The 20,807-nt window shown below is 35.7% G+C and overlaps 1 protein-coding gene and 1 pseudogene across 19 annotated transcripts in view; both read right to left on the reverse strand.

The window, feature by feature from the left end:
* Window positions 1-20,807, reverse strand: part of NRXN1 (neurexin 1) — a 1,138,108-nt gene that overhangs the window by 951,136 nt on the left and 166,165 nt on the right. The window contains exon 5 of one of the 19 annotated variants that reach the window (XM_047068157.1): window positions 3,511-3,520. The exons of the other annotated variants lie outside the window; for them this stretch is intronic. Within the exon in view, the coding sequence (XP_046924113.1) occupies window positions 3,511-3,520 (10 nt within the window). The remainder of the gene's footprint in view (window positions 1-3,510; window positions 3,521-20,807) is intronic. 19 annotated transcript variants of the gene reach the window in all.
* LOC124504502 (uncharacterized) lies at window positions 8,455-8,595 on the reverse strand (annotated as a pseudogene).

Consider the following 20,807-nt stretch of genomic DNA (forward strand, 5'->3'; position numbering starts at 1 on the left):
ATTTTAAAACAGTATTAATATTAACAAGAATAAAAATCTGGTAGCATATGTCACAAACAGGAAGTATTACTTTAAGAAAATGTTCATCTGAATACCAAGTAAAATCAACTGGCATATATGCTATTCTCTGTCTTAGTGACATATCATCCTTTCCTCTTGCTATCCACAAGAGTATCATAAAAGAGTTTTTAAATGCTGTGCTAACAAGCAGGTCTCTGTTAATCTCAAAACAGTTCTCCCAGAAAAAGACATCTTATTAGTCTGATTTGGTTTGTTCTCAGTAAGCTCACCTTGATTAGCTATCAGTGTTCACTACTGAAACCAACCCAGAGCCAGAAAGATGCTGAAACACGTGTAAGAGAAGTGGTACTTTGTAGAATAAATGTGTTGTGATTTTTTTCTCTATTGTCTTAGGACTGTCTGTATGTGCTGACTAGCTGCACAAAGGAACTTTAAGACATTCTATATGCTCACATTTCTTCAACCTCTTACTGAACAAAACAATCTCACAGTGGGATATCAGTGACGATTTTCAAATGGAAATCTGCATGAAAAGCAGAGCAATAACATGCTATCTTAGCTCTGAGAGAAAGAATCCTTCACATCCAGGTTCTCCAATGGCTTTTTCTATGATTACTTTCAGGGGAGCAGGATGCTTACATTTCTCTGTATCACAGTCACAAGTTTCATTTCATCTATGTGTTTTATTCCTGAACTTTCAAAGTAGTGTGTGGCTTACAGGGGAGATGCTATTGAAAATTATATGTGAGATTTCTTTTTTGCAGTAACCTATCTTTATTCATGTCTTAGTTTTGTGCAAGAAAGAGGACCAGAAAAAAAAATAGAAATAGAAGTCCCATCATACATTCATATGATTAGGACTCTGGGCTTAAGGAAGAAATCTCTTTTATACCTATGATAAACTTGGGTGTTTAATTTTCCCTGCAACCAAGCATATCCCTTACTGGATAAATGGCTCAAAGAGGTTCTGTATACAACTTGTTATCCATAAACACAGGCACCCTAATCTGTATTTGTCACTATTATTCTCTTTAATATGTAAGTCAATTATAGCAAGCTTTAAATAGAGCAGCATAATGAGAAAATCTCCTCATAATTGAAGAAAAAGGAGTGCAGAACTTCCTGCCAACACAAACTGTTAATTTTGTAAACACTTTATGTACTTTTTCTAATTTCTATGTTTTATTCAGACTGTAAGTTTGCACAAAATAATGTTTTTAATGAAATTTCCCCCCATTGAGTGCAATTTTCTTACTTTAAATGATGACTACATTTTGAATGTGAAACGTCTGTAAAATTCTCCTTGGCAAAAGACAAGATTGAAATCACTTCCATTTTCAGGAAATTGTGTGATCAGCATGGCAGATACAGCAATAGATATTTCCCTTCCTTTTAAACTTAGAGACCCAAATGCTTATTATTTGAATAGCTATAAAAACTGTCACTTTAGTTCACAATTCAATATTGTCATTTAATACAGAAGTATATTAGGCTTCAAAAAAGAAGAAAAATGGATGAGCAAGAAAAAACACACGTACACACACACACACACGACTTTTTTTTTCCTAGCAGAAGTTAAAATTGCATTTCACTTAACTGACTAAAAATACAGAGCATAACCCCTCTCCTACACTAACACAAAGACCTGTTCTAGTATGCAAGCATATCCAAATGCTAAAATCCACACCACAGTGCAAGAAAAAAAAAAAAAAAAAAAAAAGAACATCCCATGGAAACCTACCATCAGAAGAAGACTGTATTCATCTTGCTGTGCACTGAAGTACAGTACATTCAATGCACTACATTGTGAATAGCAATAGCCTAACTTTAAGCTACATTGTCTTACATATTTTAAACCACACTTCGTTTGAAAGAACAGACTGGTTATTTCCAAGATGTCTCACTGAAAACTTATTATAGTTTGAGGAAAATGAGACTTGGTGCTTGGCAGGATAGCCAACGGCCTTTTGCTTTTCTGACTACTATCCAAATCTTACTTGGCCCAACTTGACAGTCATTCTTCCTGACAACCTTAACAGGTTTCTGTAAATGGTATGATACCTGCAGTTTTCTTCCACTTGGGATTCCGCTCTACAGCTAATGCAGGCACAAGGGACTTGAAAATATTTTCACAACTATAAAAGTATTTTTCTTTGGCTTTCCAACTACTATGCAATGTGGATGACAGGACAGTTTTTTGTTTTCTCAGATTTGGCAGCCACCAGGAAACTATTTAAAAGATAGATTACCAGGTCCTCCCTCCAGAGATTGGAATTAAGTGTGTCTGGGGTTTGGGCCAAGAAACCTGTGTTTTGAAAAAGCACCTCAAATTATTCTTATATTGGCTGCCCAGTTCAAGTACCCTTTCTGGACACCTTACAGTAGGGATTAAATTACCAGAAAACCAATAGGGTACAACTGAGAAAAGGAAAACCAATAGGGTACAACTGAGAAAGGTACCTTTCTACCATTCCATGTTATGTGTACTATTTTAAATATCAGCTCAGCAGAAGAAAGGAAGACAGCGTATTTACTTAAGCTGCATATAGAGTGCTACAGATACATGTTCATAAGAATTGGCCCTTTTAATGTCCCAAATGGTACCTATGGTCCTCTTCTCACTTGCTCTGCATGTGAACTTGATGAGTTCATGCGGTCACTGGGGGGAGAAAAGAGTAACACTATGTACAATGAGCAACAGGACACAAGAGCTCACTTTTCCACCTAGTAGGAAGCCACAGTCTCTAAGAATGCATTTTGTTAGGGGCATAATTATGCAGAAGACAGCTGGTTGTTCTCAGTTTTCATTTGAAGACAGAATGAAAGATAATAAGCTTCAACCATACAGGCTGACACTTACATTGCTGAGAAGTAATTTTTAGAACTACTGGAAAGAACAGTCTGGTGACAAAGTGCTTTTAGATTCAGCTATAGAAGAGGACGTTGAGGAGATTATCACCTTACAAACTAGATAGCTTCTCACCTGGTTAGTACTATTTATGCACACCCCTCCTACCTGAAAAGCAAGAGGAGGACTGAGGAACCTGCTCAGGCTGTTTGCGGCCCTGTAAATTTATGAATAATTCTTTTACAACAACTTCAGAAAACAGATCTCTCTCTCAACCTGCACATAACTTCTTGTTTTTCTCATTCAGTGTATTCTATCACAGTAACTCTAAGAGGAAAGCTTTCCCATGAGAAAAGGTGAGATAAGGAATAATCTATTCAGAGAAAACAAATAAGATTTATTCTAGGTTTATAACTTTGAGCAAATCTAGAACCAATATATAATCAATGTTTCCCACAAATTTTATATCAAGACAAGTATGCACAAAGAGAGGTATTTATTTTTAATTTTCTTATCTTAGGCAAGTGTCATAACTTAAAGAATATTTGGAATGCTTATATTATTTACTTTTGTGTTTTCATTCATTTAATTTTTCTTCTGATGGTGTTACCATTCTCTGGTCTTTCAGAGTGGTAATGTACAAGTTATCTTCTGCTTCAATATCACATTCCTGTGTAGGGATCCCTACAGCATGACTAGTTTAGATATTGAAGAGGTTTTGAGTAGTGAATAATTCTCAGAGAACCGACCCACCCCATTCTCACAATAATTGCCACATCCAGTGTACCAGACACAACCGGACACAAATGCCCCGTTATATTGTTATCAAGGGCCAGTCTTCTACAATTACTTTTAGATCAAGTTGGCAAAATCCTTGCACCAGTCTAAATGTTAACACTGAGTTTTACAGTACTGTTTTCTTTTTTTGTTGCATACATATTGAATGAAATGGATAATACTTTATTTGTGTGCTTTGTTGAGAGATGACTTTGATAAATTCGCTTCAGGGTGAGAGTTGAGCCTGTGTGTGTGTCTGAGTCAGTTTTAAGAAAGAGGAGGAAAGTGAACTTCATACTGCCAGTATCAATTCAGGAGGGAAGGAGGAACTTGGCTGAGGGGGGAGCACTCAGTGGAGAGGTCAGTGAAAAAACCTTTGGCAGTTGCACGACTGGGAAAATATTTTGGTGAACAGCTATGGCTGGCAGTATTTTATATGGGTCGATTTCGGATGTGAAAAATACCCTTCCTTTCCTGTTCTAAAGGATGATCACTGGTGAATTCTATGTGGCTCACTGACGCTTTTGTGGGAGATTTTGTTTGGAGGGCTTACAGAGAAAAATGAAGAGGCAGTTAACATCTGGGTTTTAGAAGTATATACTCAGAGACTAACCTCTTTGAAAAAGGATACAGGAGGACATCAATTTCTCTGGAGAGTGGTTCATCATTCCCCATTGAGTCTACAATTCTTCAGGGTCTAGGTCAAGGCCTTTTTCTCCAGGAAGCCCTTTCTGATTATCCCCTCCTCAGTAATCTTCCTCCTTTTTGAATTCATACAATTCTTACCACCTGTGGCATTTAATTTAGCATGTAATTCTATTGCCTTTTGGAAAACTTAATACAAATAAATGAAAAATAGAATGGAATGCAGACCAAAGCCTAGGAACCTTATTATTCATTCAACCCAGCACTAGATGATGAGGATTTACACCACCTGCTGTAACATGATGCAATCTGATGCAAGGATCTTTTTCTGTTATACTTTTACATGTGCTTCTGGGTGCTTTGGTTACAGAGCTAGGTATCAGCATTTTATTGATGGGTAAATGTTTTCTTTTCCTACCACATAAAATGAACAGGAGAGAGGGGATCAGTGGTGGGGGGAAACTCAGCATGTTTTATCTACATAGAATTTATTTTCAGAATGCATCAAGACAAACTTTGGAGCCAACTGCTTCATTGTTTATGGTTAGATTTCAAAAGGCTGGTTGAAATAAGCTCTACATATTCATCAGCAGGCACTGCCAATAAAGACACAAATAAAGCAAATTAATAATTTTTTAAAACTGTCTTCAGAAAATTTCTATGTGGTTTTGATGAACAAAACTCTAACATAAGAAGCAGCACCATTGTCTCAGTGTTTGGGCACAATCATTCTCAAGGACATCTGTGCTGTCTCCTTTTCAAGCTTGGAAGGCTGCTATTGGAATTAAACCCAGACTCCTTTGTTGGGAAAAAAAATCTGAATTTTTAGATTTCCATTTAAGTGGAGAAACAGCTTTCTCCACTTAAATGCAAGATGCAATTTATTCTACAGTGTTAAATTAATAGCAGTGATTGGCTTGGAAATAAAAAAAAATGTTTTGAATTAAAACACCACATATCTATCAAAAGGCTACTATAAAAAAAGTTGTTCTTTGCTAAGACACACTGTACACTTGCAAATCATTTTATCATAATTCCAGTCATACTATGCAGACTTAACTTTAGCTCAAGCCATTTGACATATGAAAATTCTGAGTTTAAATCAGAAATCAAGATGGTTGAAATTAGGCTTATAAATATGATAGATATTTGCATTAAAAGCTTTCAATATAAAATTGTACCATTTTATCAAGAATAAAACCCATCTGGCAGTCTCAATGCAGCAATGATTTATTTAGTGGCCCAGAAAGTGGCTATCAGTAGATATTCCATTTTTCTCAGATGTAAATATTGAGTGAAGTGTACTTCCTTCTTGATAGGAAGTCCAACTCAGAGATAAACTTTTGATGGACTCATTAATAGCCTGGCCTGTAAATCTTATCTCCACTCAGATCTTAAAGCAAATAGCATTATTCTTTCATTATGCAGAGGCCCTCACCATCCTGTTCTGATGCAGTACTTCAGCCTAATGGCCTAAGAATATTAAAACATGAAGAGAAGAAAGGAAATACATTTGTCTTTTTTCCTTGAACACTCACTTCACATGTGCAATTATTGGCTCTGAAGCCTTTGGTCTCTGCATACAGAATTCATCCATGCTGTCTCTTCCAAAAACACACCAGACCCCTTCACTCTCCAAACCACCAACGCCTTGGCAGGGGCTGGGGCTAATGTAGAGAAGCTAGATTTGGCAAGAGTGGAAAAGGAGAATTTCTAAGTGTCAGCTGAATGCCACAGAATGCTGCAACATCTTGTTCAGCTCAAGTAAGAATTCTTTCTAGGGGCAATGTGGAATACTGAAAACAAGAAAAAATCAGATGATTTTACAGAAAAACAAAATGATTATTCAGAGAAAAAGAAGAGTTGCAAGAAAAAAGAGGAAGTCTTTAACATTTTTTTTTTCTTGAGTTGTGAAGGGAAGCGCCTAATAGAAATATACACAGATTGGTTTTTAGGTTCTTTTCTTTCTTTCTTTCTCTTTCTCTCTTTCCTTCCTTCCTTTCCTCTTTCCTTCCTTCCTTCCTTCCTTCCTTCCTTCCTTCCTTCCTTCCTCTTGTGTGTGTGTGTGTGTGTGTGTGAGATAAATGAACAATTTAGAGGGGTGCTGTGGGGAAGGTGTGGACAAAATGCTTGTCATTGATAATCAATGCTGGGCAAAAAAACAAATCATAAGATACACTCAGCTCTCCCTCTGAAGTAACTTGAACCAAGGAGAAACTCTTCAATAACTTCACATTTTTAATATTCAGAATGCTATTTCCTTATAGAAAATAAAAGTTTATGTTGTATCAGATACTTATTTACCAATTAAAGTTAAAACTAAATATTGATGGATAAATATACATCCCCTTATAAACTGTGGACACTAATACAGCAGTCTTTTCCTTATTGGGATTCAGTTCAGCATGGGAAACTGTCCTTGTATTTTGTTTTTTCTAAAGCCCTTAGTATATCACTGTGTGTGTGTGTGTGTGTGTGTGTGTGTGTCTTTTTTTTTTTTTTGACAAAAAAAAAAAGATGGAAGAAGACCGATGATTAGGACTTTCAAGCAGTCTACAATTATTTAGTGGTAATCAACAACATGAATACCACTGTACTAAGTTGATTTGATGATAAGAGGAAAACAAATAATGTCCCTGACATAACAAGATGTCAACATCAGGAAAAACAAAACCAAACTGCAAGGCAAGTCACTTATCTTTTTGGTTGTCTATTTGTTTGATTTTTGAGAACCCTATACTCACAACAGCAGCCTAATATTTTAATTCTTGTTATGGAAATCAGAGGCCAAATAGGATTTTAGAGAAGTGGAGATCAGAAAAAGACTTTGTGACTTAAGGTGTGGCCTGAAGAGGTCCCCAAAAGGTGGGAGAATATTTTGTAGAAAAGATACTAAAGACCATTTCTGATCAAGAAAGCAGCACATGAAAAGGCTTAGACCTGGGATCTATGCGGGTATCTGGCCACTTGGGCAGGGGACATTAACCTGCCAAGGTGGGGAGGAGTCAGGAAGCACATGCAACAGAGTCAAGGTGAGGGAGCCTAGAAAGCCAGATAGAGGCATTTATATTGGATGCACAAATTATTCTTTCATTTCACCCTCACTGACCATTCCCTGAGTTCCTTCTCTGGGCCACAGATTGCATAAGACCTGGAGCCCCAGAGTGAGACAGACAGGCGTGACCCAGACCACATGGAATAGAGACTAAGACTAAAGGGCCAAACATGGAATTCCATTCAAGTCAAGTGTTTGCAAATTCCACATGGAGAAGGAAGAGGAGGAAAACATTCTTTATCAAGAAGAATCTGATCTTTGATATCCCTCAATCTTATATGTGGTAAGATATTTTATAAAGGGGTTTATAATATAATAACAGCATGGGAGCTTCGATAATATTTTTTCTTCTAAGACACTCAAAGAAAGTATAATAAGCTAACTTCAAGAAGAATAATCAGGTTTTTCAGATGACCTTTCTAAAATGATTATCAAAAAGACTTCTAGTCTTTATAATGTCTAAGATAAATAATTACACCACTGCAGCAATTTCAGGTCTGGGCTGCTTCCTGAACGCTGCCCCAAATAAAGGTCTACAGAACACTTTCCAAATATGCTAATTAGCTGAGTGGGTTTGTGTGTGTTTCAAACTATATTGAGTTTTAGTGCCAATCTGCTTCAGAGTCAGCTGAGGGAATAAAAGCACAGCTTGATTCGAGGTTAGCAGAGTGAAGGACAAGAGCATTTTGTCCCCTTTCATACCCCATAGCTTCACTGTGTATCTGTGCACTACTCTCTAAAGATTAGGCTCTACGTGGCCACACTTTTTGAGACTTTAACACAAAAGCTTCTGACATCTCTCCTAAAAATATCCGAAAACAATTTGATGTGTTCTTAAAGCTAAAGCATGGAACTACATTTTCCTTCTCCTAGCCCTTCCCAGCCTATTATGGTGATTTCCAAATGAATAGCATTGGGCTGATTGCTTATCAGGCTGGATAATGGCCTAATTTATTATAGAAACCCTAGTCAGACAGAAAAAAATGGCAAAATCCCGCTGATTTATCAAATCTTTTTGAGACATAGGGTCCATGTGCAATAAAAATCTGCTAGAACATGGTGAGCCTATGAGATGGGAGATTTTTGTCTCATTACCACCAGCATTTAAAAATAGGGCACCTCCTCAGGTTGAAATGTCAAGCCCGAGACTGCTGTGCGTAGATGGGTGTGCAGGACACCTAAATAAGTCTTAATAGTGTGCAAACATCAGATACTACACTTGATCTTAGCCAAAAGGCCGAGAAGTGATAGTGTGCAAACATCAGGATTAGTGTTTCTGGGGTCTCTGCTGTGCACAAGTGTCCACCTGTCTTATTCAACTTACACATAAAAAGCCATTGGTCCTTTTGGGCACAAAAGGTAAGACATACAAAGGACCTCAGAATATTTTCCTTTCACTGGGTATTTGGATCCATGCATTCAATCATTCCCTATTAAGAAGTATTTATTAAACCTCCAGGTACTGTGCTAAGTGAACAAAATAGCAGTGAACAAAAACAAATGTCTCTGGCCAGGATGAAATTTTAAAAACCTGGGTGGGTCAAATAAAAACATGAACATCAACCTGATTTCAAGCTCCGTGAAGTAGGGGACTGTCATTAATATTTTCATTCTCCAGTAGAGTAGCAGAATGACATAAATAATAGAGACAATATATATGAAGAAAATAGAAGTTTTCACAAAAAGAACATAAAGATAAGTTTTAAAGTAGTAATAATAATTACTATCACTTATCAAAAGTACACTATCTGCCTAGCACTAATTGCTCAAAAAAATCTTTTGAAATGAAATGATAGGTGACACTCAGGAAAATCTCCTACATAGCATCTGCAGATCCTCTAATACTGCCAAGTAACAATATTCACTTCTCAGGGCAAAATGATGAGATTAACAGACTACCTATTGATCTTACTGAAGGCATGCCAAGACCTCTGGTCCTCTTCCAAATACCCACCTATGTCAAGGGAGGAGAATGTGCAGCATCTGAAAGACCTCTGAAAGTTTGTTTCTGATGAGTGCACTATGTCGAAAACACTGGTTTTCATTTTTTTAAGTTTTTTTTTTCATGTTTGAGAGAGAGAGAGAGAGAGAGAAACAGAGCATGAGCGGGGAGGGGCAGAGAGAGAGGGAGACATAGAAGCTGAAATAGGCTCCAGGCTCTGAGCTGTCAGCACAGAGCCCGATGCGGGGCTTGAACTGAAACCGTGAGTTCATGACTTGACCCGAAGTTGGATGCTTAACCAACTGAACCACCCAAGCACCCCTGGTTTTCAAATTTTTAGTCAGACCAGAAGCACCTGGAGGGACTGTTATAACACAAATTCCAAGGCCATGGCTCTGTACTTTCTGATTCAGCAAGTCCTAGGTAGGGCCAGAAATTTACATTTCTAACAAGTTCACAGGTAGGTTGATCAAGCTACTTGCTCTACTGACTTGCTTTGTCAACCACCTAATTGGGGAAAGCCTGTCTCTAAGAATGTATGCTTTCTAGTTCTTCTGAAGTGGGGTGGGTGAAGGGAGATGAACATGACGATTAGGGAAACTGGCCCTTTATTCTTCCAGAAAAAATAAAAGAAAGAAAACTACAGATAAAATATTAAGGCCACTAATTTAATCTTTGAAAGAAAAATAAAAGGCGTGGAAAAATTATCCTCCACATCCTATCTCTTGCTTGCACTTACAGAACCTGGCTAAAAGCTGCAGGCAAAGCTGTCTGCGGCTCACCACCATCCCAGAGGGAGCAACTGTAGGTTAGGACTCAGGGACAGGTGGAACCACAGAAGACAGCTAGGAGCCCCACAAAGAATGTTCAGGTGTTATCTGCCAAAGTGATTATTAGGGGATATAGGGAAAGAGAGCCCTTTGACTGATCTTGGTTTCTCATTATCCTGCAATTTCTATTTCATTTCTAGAGAATAAAAGTATCATCTTATCTAAAGATGAGAAGGACAGGGCACCTGGGTGGCTCAGTCGGTAAAGCAGCCAACTTCAGCTCAGGTCATGATCTTGCGGTCTGTGAGTTCAAGCCCTGCGTCGGGCTCTGTGCTGACAGCTCAGAGCCTGGAGCCTGTTTCAGATTCTGTGTCTCCCTCTCTCTCTGACCCTCCCCCGTTCATGTTCTGTCTCTCTCTGTCTCAAAAATAAATAAATGTTAAAAAAATAATAAAGATGATAAAGACAGCCAAATTCTGAAACATCCTAAGATTAGGTTTTTTCAATCATCTCAGTTTTACAAATTAGGAATCTGAAGCTCAGAGAGGTTATGCAGCACCACCATGGTCACAAAACAAGGAAGCAAAGAGTCTGGATTCGATCGAGATCTATGTAGCTCCAGAGACCATTCATCTATCCATGGTATTACTCTATCACTGCCCACACTATGTAGCCTCAATTTTTTTTAACGTTATAAAACTCTTATCAGGTACATACTATGTGTCAGGTACTGATATTTATGTTAGCTCATTTAAAAAAATCCTGAGAAAGAGGTATCATATAATCCCAAGTTTATAGATTTTAAAAACTGAGGATTAAATAACTTGTCAGACTTTGCAGAACCAGTGGCAGAAAAAATGAACTCAGCATCTTTAGCTTTCTTCTTTCCTAATACCAGTCACCTTTCACCATTCCTTCAAATTGGTCTGTCTCTCGCTTCTTATTTCTAATTATGTTTCCATGAAATTAGGTCCTCAGAATCAAATTTAATATGTAAATGAAATATCTAAGAACATAAGATATCTACTGTTGAATACCAATTATTATAGAAAGGTAAGAAGAATTCCACCACATTGAAACTGTGGCTAATGGCTGCATTAAGGATGATTTATATCTATATTAGAGTTTCAGTTAATGCGAAATAAAATGTATCCTTACCTTTTTTTCCGCTTTCAAAATGAAATGAACCTGAATAAATTATTATGAATTGTATACTTTCCAATGACTTTTTTTTTGCAGTTAAACTGATTGATTAAATGTTATCATCTGATGAAGAAAAAATTTTCTTGAGATAACTGACCAGGCAACGGAGTTAAAATTTTCTAAGAAAACCAAGTCATCCACTCTGACACAAGATGAATTGTTTTAAGCTAAAGGTCATTTTCTTGCAGTATACATGGCTATCATTACTGATGTGTAATGGGGGTTTTCAAGCTATGTATTCTTCCCTAACATCATTTACAGGCATGAGTAATATATTTATAGTTCTCATGTCTCGTTAAGGGCAAATGTAATGCCAGGACAGGTAGGGAAATGAATAACAGTGGTTAACAATGGAATGGCTAGAGTTAAAACAAACAAAACTGGGTCATTACTGGAATATAGGGAACTAGGAGAGAGGGCAATTCACATACTTTAGAAAATTCCAAACAGCTACAAATGCACTGGCTCTACAAACAAACAAAAAGAGTAAAACGAACAAACAAAACCACAATTATTTCCTTCTTTAAAGTCCAACAGGATAAAGAAAGATCTCTATGGCACTATTACTAGTAACTGATAATGTAGTGCAAAGTACTGCCTTTTGTATAATACTTTTTTGCAAGCTATTTGTTTGCATCTGTCTTTGGAGGGTAACTGAAAGGAACCACCTTTAAAATGTTTTATTTCAGTCAGAAAATTCATTTATCTAGTTTTCCAAGGAAGTCCACTCTGAGCTCTGAGTTTCAGAAGCATATTCACCTTTACTTCGGCATCTCTTCAGCATACTACCGCAAACAGAAACAGAGTGATTACTTACCTAAACACATCTGTCCAGGGGGCCTCCTCCTGACTCCTCAGCAGTGTCTGGGTTCTGACTGGTCAAAGCACTGAGTCCTAGATATTCACTGCCCCTATTAAGACCTGTACTTGGGAGTTCTTGAGACTCTGTTTTAAACACCTGCTTAGATGGCTCACTAAAATCAACAGGGGGGTTTTACTTTCTCACTGACATTGTGCAAATGTTTGTTCACTGAGGGGAAATGGCTGAGAGGGACAGACGGAGAGCTGTGAAGAAATTAAAGGACCTTTAATGGATTAAAAACAAAAAGCCATTCTGCTCTCCAGGGTGCACATTTATTTAGCTAGATTTGCCTAAAAGTATTCTCAAGTTTCCAAATTCAGTAGCCCAGAATGACTTTAAATAGTTTTTTTTTTTTTCTGGTCTGTTGGTGAGATATGCCTTTGTATGATTATTTTAATGATGATTATCTATATGGTTATTGCAATGTAAAGCGAATATATAAGTATGGCAGAACATGTGAATGAATTATACAAGCCAAATGTCTCCAGAGTATTTTGAAAAAGCACTTTGGCTACATTTTTAAGTCTAACTAAACACTCCTACAGACATAAGACTTATTACTCTTTGGCAAGAGTCATAAGAATGGGTAAAGTTAAAAAGAATGACTTTCTGATAGACTTCTGACAGCAATTAATTTTACAAGGGACACATTTATATCCTAAATCCCCCCAAAACACTTTTTAACTACATAACAAGATGCACTTTTTAAAGACAAATACTTCCACTAAAATTTATAATGATCTGAACTGTAGAAGAAATACAATTAAATTGCTTCTTTACAATTCCTTTTTACAAGGTAATTTAATTGCATTTTCCCCAAACCATGAATAATTTTCAGTTATTGTTCAGGTTTAACAAGAATTACAGAAACAGAGTCTTAAAAGTTCTAGTTAAAAGGGTATTATCAGAGTTTATTGTTGAGGAATTACAATTGTTATAGACCAATGATAATATTTATGTTCTTTTTTCATACTTGGTTCTACAAATGCAAGCCAGAAATTAGGAAGATTCATTGACAACATTTTACTTCCATTGTGGCAACAATTTTCCTTTCCTGGTGGTCGGCTGAGGAAACAGTGGTTTATCTCCTCCCCATTCCTCAGTATATACTTTTGCCCAAAGAATTCAAAGTGTAGCCATAAAAGCAAGGGAAATAACTAAAAAAGGAATTAAAAAACCCTTTATCATCTTTGATAAAAAAAAATACTTCCTAAATACCGATTCAGGAAACCCATTTCTAAGGCAAAAGGATGTAGTCCAAACATGTAAAATAACTTAATATTCAACAATGTAGAAATTCCTTCATAGTCAGAGTCCAGTCTTCTTTAGGCTCACACAAAACTATATCACATCACCTTTCTGTTTTAAATTGACAAGATATTATACTTTTCCTAGTGACATGTGATAAACTTCTTGCTATGGAAGAACTCTTCAAGTTTAATAATAAAAATCAATAGTCTCAAAGAATTTAGATGGCCCATCAGTCCTTTCTTTTGGGAAAACAAAAATTAATTTATTCTAATGATCTTCTTTGAGGTTAAAGGGCTGAAGTGATGAAGAACTATTAGGCAATATCTTCGGGATGACAGAATTACTATGGTTACCACCATAACCACCACCACAACCACCATGATTATTTTGATTTTCTCTTTTTAAATTTTGCTAAAAACAGTTTGGGAGAAAATGCTATCAGTTAAGGTATACTGATTTAAAAGCAAACCAGAAAAGAAAATCAGCTAATCAAATAAATATTAATGTTAATTACTTTGAGGAGAGAGGAAGGCTAATTCCACATATAAGAACTAATATTCAAGTTAAAAATTCAAGTTAAATCCACTTTTAAAGGACTCTGACATAGCACTCTGACCAGTTTTGGAAGTTTAATTAGTGATGTAATTACATCTACAACTACTGATGACACAGACTAGAAATTCTATATTAATGAATTATAATAAAATTTACTTTAATTAGTTAATTTATCTAATTAAAAGGTACTTATGTCACTAGAGTCTGAATTCCATAAGTTCAGGAACAATGCATTATACCCCTCATGTCCACGAAAACCCAAACATTCTTAGCCCTTTCAGGAACTCAACATGTGTGAATTGATTTGAAACTTCTAGTTAATTGACAACATAAAGCATTAAAGCTGAAGGAAACATTTTAATAAATTAATTAAATACATTATTCATTAGTGTAATAAACAATTCTGAGCACCCACTCTGGGCTAGATACTATGATAAGTTTTGGGGAATTCAAAAGTGAGTAAGACATTTAAAAGTTCTTTGGCTTTTAAAATAATTTCCTATAAACTGATTGTAATTTCTATGTAATTCTAGGTACTTAAAATGATACTGTGATTGGATCTTTAAATATTATAAAAATTTTACTCAGAGGGGTGCCTGGGTGCCTCAGTATGGTAAGCATCCGACTTCTGATTTTGGCTGAGGTCACGATCTCATGGTTTGTGGGTTGGAGCTCCACAATGGGCTCCATGCTGACAGTGCAGAGCCTGCTTGGGATTCTCTCTCCCTCCCTCTCTCTCTGTCCCTCCTCCACTCATGTGCCCTCTCTCAAAATAAACAAACTTACAGTTTAAAAAAAAATTACTGATGCATCCAATAACATTTTCAGGGAAATTACTCAGGGAAATATGTGCTGGCATATCAAATCTGTGTGAAGTTTGGGGATACATAATATAGAAGAAATGAATAGTCATTACTCTCTAAATTCCCAAATTTCCTAGTATAGTAAATATTCATTTACAGTGGATCCAAGTAACCTTAAGCTTTGTCTTTTAAACTCCACCTACCCAAGCTCCACCTACTCAGCTTTGACTTCCCCATTCTACCACAACTTCCATACTGAATAGAGTTCATTCAGCCACTGAGTCTCATTTTGTAGATAAACATTCATATGGGTTTCTTATTTAGTCCTAATTACTGCTCTGCATTTACAACTTACTATGCTTTTGCATACATCTCTCAGTGTAGGCTTTTCTTGTCTCTGTCTCCAAAAGTCAACTTCCTATTAGCATACTTCGGGCCATGTAACCCGTCTTCTGGCCTAGCATCCTCTTTTCCCCTTCTCTCCAATAATTGGAATCCCACTTGGATACTGAAGATGTTTTCTCCTTTCTCTGAGCTTCAAGGAGAAGCTCTCCACCAGTCCTCCATTTCACTCATCACATCTTACACAGGACCATTTGTAATCTGTATCTGTATACTTCACTTAGTCACCAATACTGCAAACTATCTGTGGGTAATACCTATGCCTTGGACCTTTGTAGATCATCCCTAGAAGTTAGTACACTGATGTGGATAAAGTCAATTTATTTTGTTGAATGATGTGTTAATGGTAACTTGGGGGCAGGGTATAATTTTAAAGTGTATTCTGACACTTTAAATAACACATTTTAAATATAGTGTTAGTCATATATTTTATTGAAAATTTTTAACTCTTCAAAATTAAACATTTACTAGCAGTATATAGGATAAATGCCTGGTAATTAGAAAGGTCTATTAATTAGGGCTTTCATTTTCTAATTATTCTGAAACATATCCAGAAATATACTGAAATTATCTCAGGTGTATATGCTTGGTTTAATTCTAAACAGGAGTGTTCTCCTTTTTCTGACCTAATTTTTATATGTTATCAATTCATCATTTAAGATGAGTTGATCTTTGTAAGTTTGAAATTTTTGCAAAAAAGTTTGAAATTTTGCAAAATTTAAGTTTTTAAAGTCCCAAACTGTCTTATTTATTTATAATTTGACTTCCTTTTAACTTAATTTGGATATGCAGGCTTTAAAATGGTCTTACATGGTCCAGAATTACACAAAGTTCTAAAATACAGCAGTATCCTTTTAAGCAGGACTTTATAAATATGCATAATAAATTATGCTGAATAAATGAAATTATCATTAATTCAGTTTGTGAGAAATATGTAGGTATATGTCACATTGTTAGATATGGGTGTGCCTAAGGACATCTCTGATATAATTCTAATTTCATATTTATTTAAATTGTCTTTATCTTTTCCATAAAGGACTTGGAGAAAGCAAAAAATTTTTAACATGTACAGAGTCTTTAAAAACATATGGGGGAGCTTTAAAATTCTCAGGAGGGATGGTGCAAAATAATTTCCAAGTACAAGGATTTCCTCAGTTTGAACAGAGATGTCACACTCAATTCCTTTATTCACCCATTAATCCAAATATATTAAACACTCATTACATTCCACACATAAGGAATTATACTACTGTTAAAAACCTCTTTGTATATAATGTTCTAGTTCAGTAAGGAACTCCACTTTTATTTCTAATAGGCCTACAGCATGCTTATGTTTTTTTAATAAAAGAAACTGATTTGCAGTATAGAGAATTTTAAAATTTTAGAAAAAGTGTTAAAAAAAATCTCATAACCACTACTCAGAGATACTTACCCTTAACTTTTTCACACATTTCCTAACTTTTCCTCTGATGTGTTTATGTGTCACATAAATGGGTTATTCTTCTCTGTGACATTTTTATATTTCTTCTCTACAAGGAGTCTTTTATTCAAGGAATAGTCTCTACTTCATAGAATGCTTTCCACTTAGTGGGAGAGATAGAGATGAGGCCAGAAAATTAGCTAAAATAAAATGAGACTGTATGCAGTATAATGCACATATACAGAAAGATCCGTCCATCAGTCTGGTGAAGCAAACACAAATGCTTGAGCTGAAGGTTGAGGAGTGTGCCAAGAGACCTCTGATGGGGATAGGGGATAAGAAAGAAAGTTGTTGGACTGGATACCTTGGATCTAATGGATACATTAGAGTTGCTACAGAACTACCAGTAGAATGGTAGAGTACTTCTGGAGCCTAAGGAACAAAGCAGAGGGTGTTACAGCTATGTCTTGCTAAGTAGCTAAATCTTTTGTCTAGGCTGGTGCACAAGAAAAAAAATTACAGTTAATAAGAAAGAAAATATAACACTCTCATTGCTGATACCCTTAAAAATCCCCCTCTTTATCCACTCCAATGCCCAATATGAGTCCCTTCCAACCTCTACTTTAAGTCCCCAATGCCATAGGGCTAGAGAATATACTATCAGAAGCTTTAAAGACTTTGGAGGTGACCAATGTTTTATCTACAGTGAAACCTTGACAACGTTAAGATCTAGTGCTAGATGCTCAGTATAATCAGGGTCTTGATGATGATAATAATAATAATAATAACAGTAATATCATCTAACTCTTAAGGTTGTTATAAGGGTCAAATATGGTAACGTTTGTTAAGTGCTAAGAATGGTGCTTGGCACATAATAACACTATATACATTGTTGTTAAAGTCAATATCCCCAAAGCATCAGGGGGAAAATGTTAAATAAATATAAACATGCAAGCAAACAACAACATAGTAACTAAAATTCCTGCTATAGAACACAATCCATGTGTTTTGAGGTAACTGCCAATTCATTACACAGTTATTTCTAAATGACTTCAAATCATAAGACGTATCAATCTAATACTATTTCTATGGATGAATTAAAAAGGTAAAGCATCCAAGTTGATTATAATTGAACTCATTTCAGGTCTGATAATTTTGGCAGTTTTAGAGTAGGAAAATACAGAGGTTCTGAGTCATTTATGAAATGAAGGGGTCTGTGCTTTGAATTGCCATAGCCTCATTTTAAAGAACTTGTAGAAATGCTCAGAAATATTTGCATTCTAGAATATTTTTGGCATTGTATACAAGATGCTTAATAAACTGCAAAAGATTGAGTAATTTTTCAAAACACCCAGACTGCAGCTGTTAGGTCATTCTTATTCCAGATATTCTGTATTGTACATGGAAGAAAAACCCCACAAGTATTTTTCTGTATTTATAGCCAAAGGCTGGTCATTGGAAATTTATGACACTCTGCAAAAAACAATGCTGACCTTGCAAGTGCCTCCAAGAAGAGAGTAGATTCAGAATCCATTGAATGAAATCAACTTGACTCCAGCCTACCCCACCGGTTTGTGACCTAATTTTTAAAAAATTCCTTAATTCAATATATAATAAAGCTCCCTGAGGGCAAACAATCTGCCTCTTGTATGTTTTTCTGGAGCCCAACATAGTATTTTGGCACATTACACATGCTTAATAAGTATTTGTTAAGTTAGTTAAAAATAAACACAACCAATAGCATCAACAAAGCCTGTTTTGTATTAGAGCATCAGATATTTTACAAAGAAATTTTAGCTCAGATGTCATCCTTATTTCTGACTTTCATTTATTCAATATTTCTACAAAATTTCTAAGAAATAGGTAATTCTACTTATTTTTTTTTCCTAGGACAGAACCTTAAGCAGTTTAAACTAAACATCAAAATAAACACGTATCATGATATGAATTCCATGTCACATGATTTGTACACAGTAGTTATAATTCTCACAAGCATTCTGCAAAATGGATATTTTCCATCCCTATTTTATAGATGAGGACACTGAGGCACCAAGCGCACATAGTTCACATAGGGAAAAAGGGACAACTTTAGGATTCTGTTATTCTACTTTTTTTAAATGTTTTTGTTTTATTTTTGAGACAGAGAAAGAGCATGAGTAGGGGAGGGGCAGAGAGAGAGGGAGACACAGAATGTGAAGCAGGCTCCAGGCTCTGAGCTGTCAGCACAGAGCCCAATGTGGGTGTTGAACTCATGAACCTTGAGATCATGACCTGAGCCGAAGTCGGATGCTTAACTGACTGAGCCACCCAGGTGCCCCTGTTCTTCTATATTAGCTTTGAAATCATCTTACTGCTTAGGATCTTGCCTTGAAAATATATTTTGATAAAATGTGGTATAAATGAATCCTAAAATAAATGTTATATCCCCACCCAAATGAGAAGGTGCTAATAAAGTATTTTATTCCTTTATTTTTTCTAGTAAGAGATCATCTCTCTCTTATTTCCACAGAAGGATGCTTAGCAAGAGAAAAAAAAATCCTTAATACCATCAATGGAAAGAAAATGAATCCCAATCATTTCCCTGTGGGGTCCTTCCTTGACAGGAATGGACACTCTGACCACTAACACATTGCTACCATTTTGATTTCTTGAGTCCGTTAAGCAGCACAAGAATCCTTTACATTTTCAAATACTATGTTGAGAAGTGGGAATCTGTGAGCACTAAGGAAGTGTCTGTCAAATGCATGTTAGAAATGCATATATCTGTAAGAAAATTATCAAATGGATGGAGTTAAATATTGAAATTGGTAGGACCCCAAATATAAAGTATGTTAAAAAGCCTTGTCAGCTGTTCATACCAAAAAAAGGGGGTATTCTAGATTAGTATATATAAAATATTTTTTATACTAGCACATTTTGTACCCAGCAGTTTTCTTTTAACTAGAAAATCCTCTAGTAATACCAATCCCTTCACCAAGACAAACTTTCTTAAGTCTCTTCATTGTTGTTAATTTCTTGTTATGTGGAGCAGATTTCCTTGGCATTACTATACAAAATTTTGAATTAAATAGAACTAGGCTATCCCCAAAACTTAGTATATCTGGAAATACTAAAGTTCTATTAATGTAATCTCCTTAAAAATGAGATATTCCATGAAAAAGCTGACTTAGCATATGATAGTTCCTCAATAAATGTTAATAATTATTGTTGTTATTGAATTATTATTATTATTATTATTATTATGTCCACATAATCAAATCCCCATGCTAAAATTCAGCATCATTCTTCCAGTGCTTTCCTCTTTATAATTTTCAAGTTTGCTGTTGGGAAATAAGAATCATACTTTATCCCTATCAATTGCATTACATCTTTAAAACTAAGTTGCTCAATACTGATTTTGATTTTACTTTTTCCCAGTCACTTTGTACTGTGGGATTCTGGTAAAGGTTAGCATGGGACCAACAGAACCAATAGAACCAACAGAACCAACAGCTTGGTAGCTAGGGACAAAAACCCCAGGAATTAGGATTCTGAATTGGCTGATGGTTAAACTAACCTAATGGGTGGTGGAAGCAAATAACAGGTCAGTTAATTTTTCTACTTCAGTCAAATTTTATTTCATGTTCGTAGAATTATTCAATAATAGCCCAAAGTTGAAAAGATGACAGACTTTGCAAATTTAGCACCAACTGCAGCTAGACCCAGCCCAATCTAGAGTCCCAAAGAATTCAAATTCTAAGCAGAAGGCCTTGCAAGTAGATGGAAGCTTATAATTCTGTGTTGTTATTTAGATAGTCTAATGTCAGCCTGACTCCTTAAAGGTTGTGTGTATTTACAGGAATAGAACAGAACTAGTAAAACTAACTCTCCTTTTCCTGCCCCTCTTGGATTGCAATTATTCAGTGGGAAGGCCTGATCCCAAATAAAGATCCCACAGTTAAAAATGTTGAAATGTATGTACACACACACACACACACACACACACACACACACATATATACACACACACTTTTTTTTTTGGTGACTGTAAAACTCAGCTTAGCCTTAAAATAAATGAAAACAAGTTTTTTTCTATTTGATGAAAATTTGGCAAAGATTTTTTTTTCTTAAAGCACTTCCAAAAGTGTGTGACTTTAATATAATAATTAAAAATTCTACTCAGAAAGTCACAAAAAATACTATGGTCCAGTGATGGGAACTACTATTTCCAATATTTTTATATACTTTAGCCAAATGCTTTACAACTAAAATTC

This window comes from Lynx rufus, unplaced genomic scaffold (genome assembly GCF_022079265.1).
Source record: "Lynx rufus isolate CCGP_SWC_20201006 ecotype Redwood Valley unplaced genomic scaffold, mLynRuf1.p SCAF_8, whole genome shotgun sequence".
Taxonomy (NCBI): domain Eukaryota; kingdom Metazoa; phylum Chordata; class Mammalia; order Carnivora; family Felidae; genus Lynx; species Lynx rufus.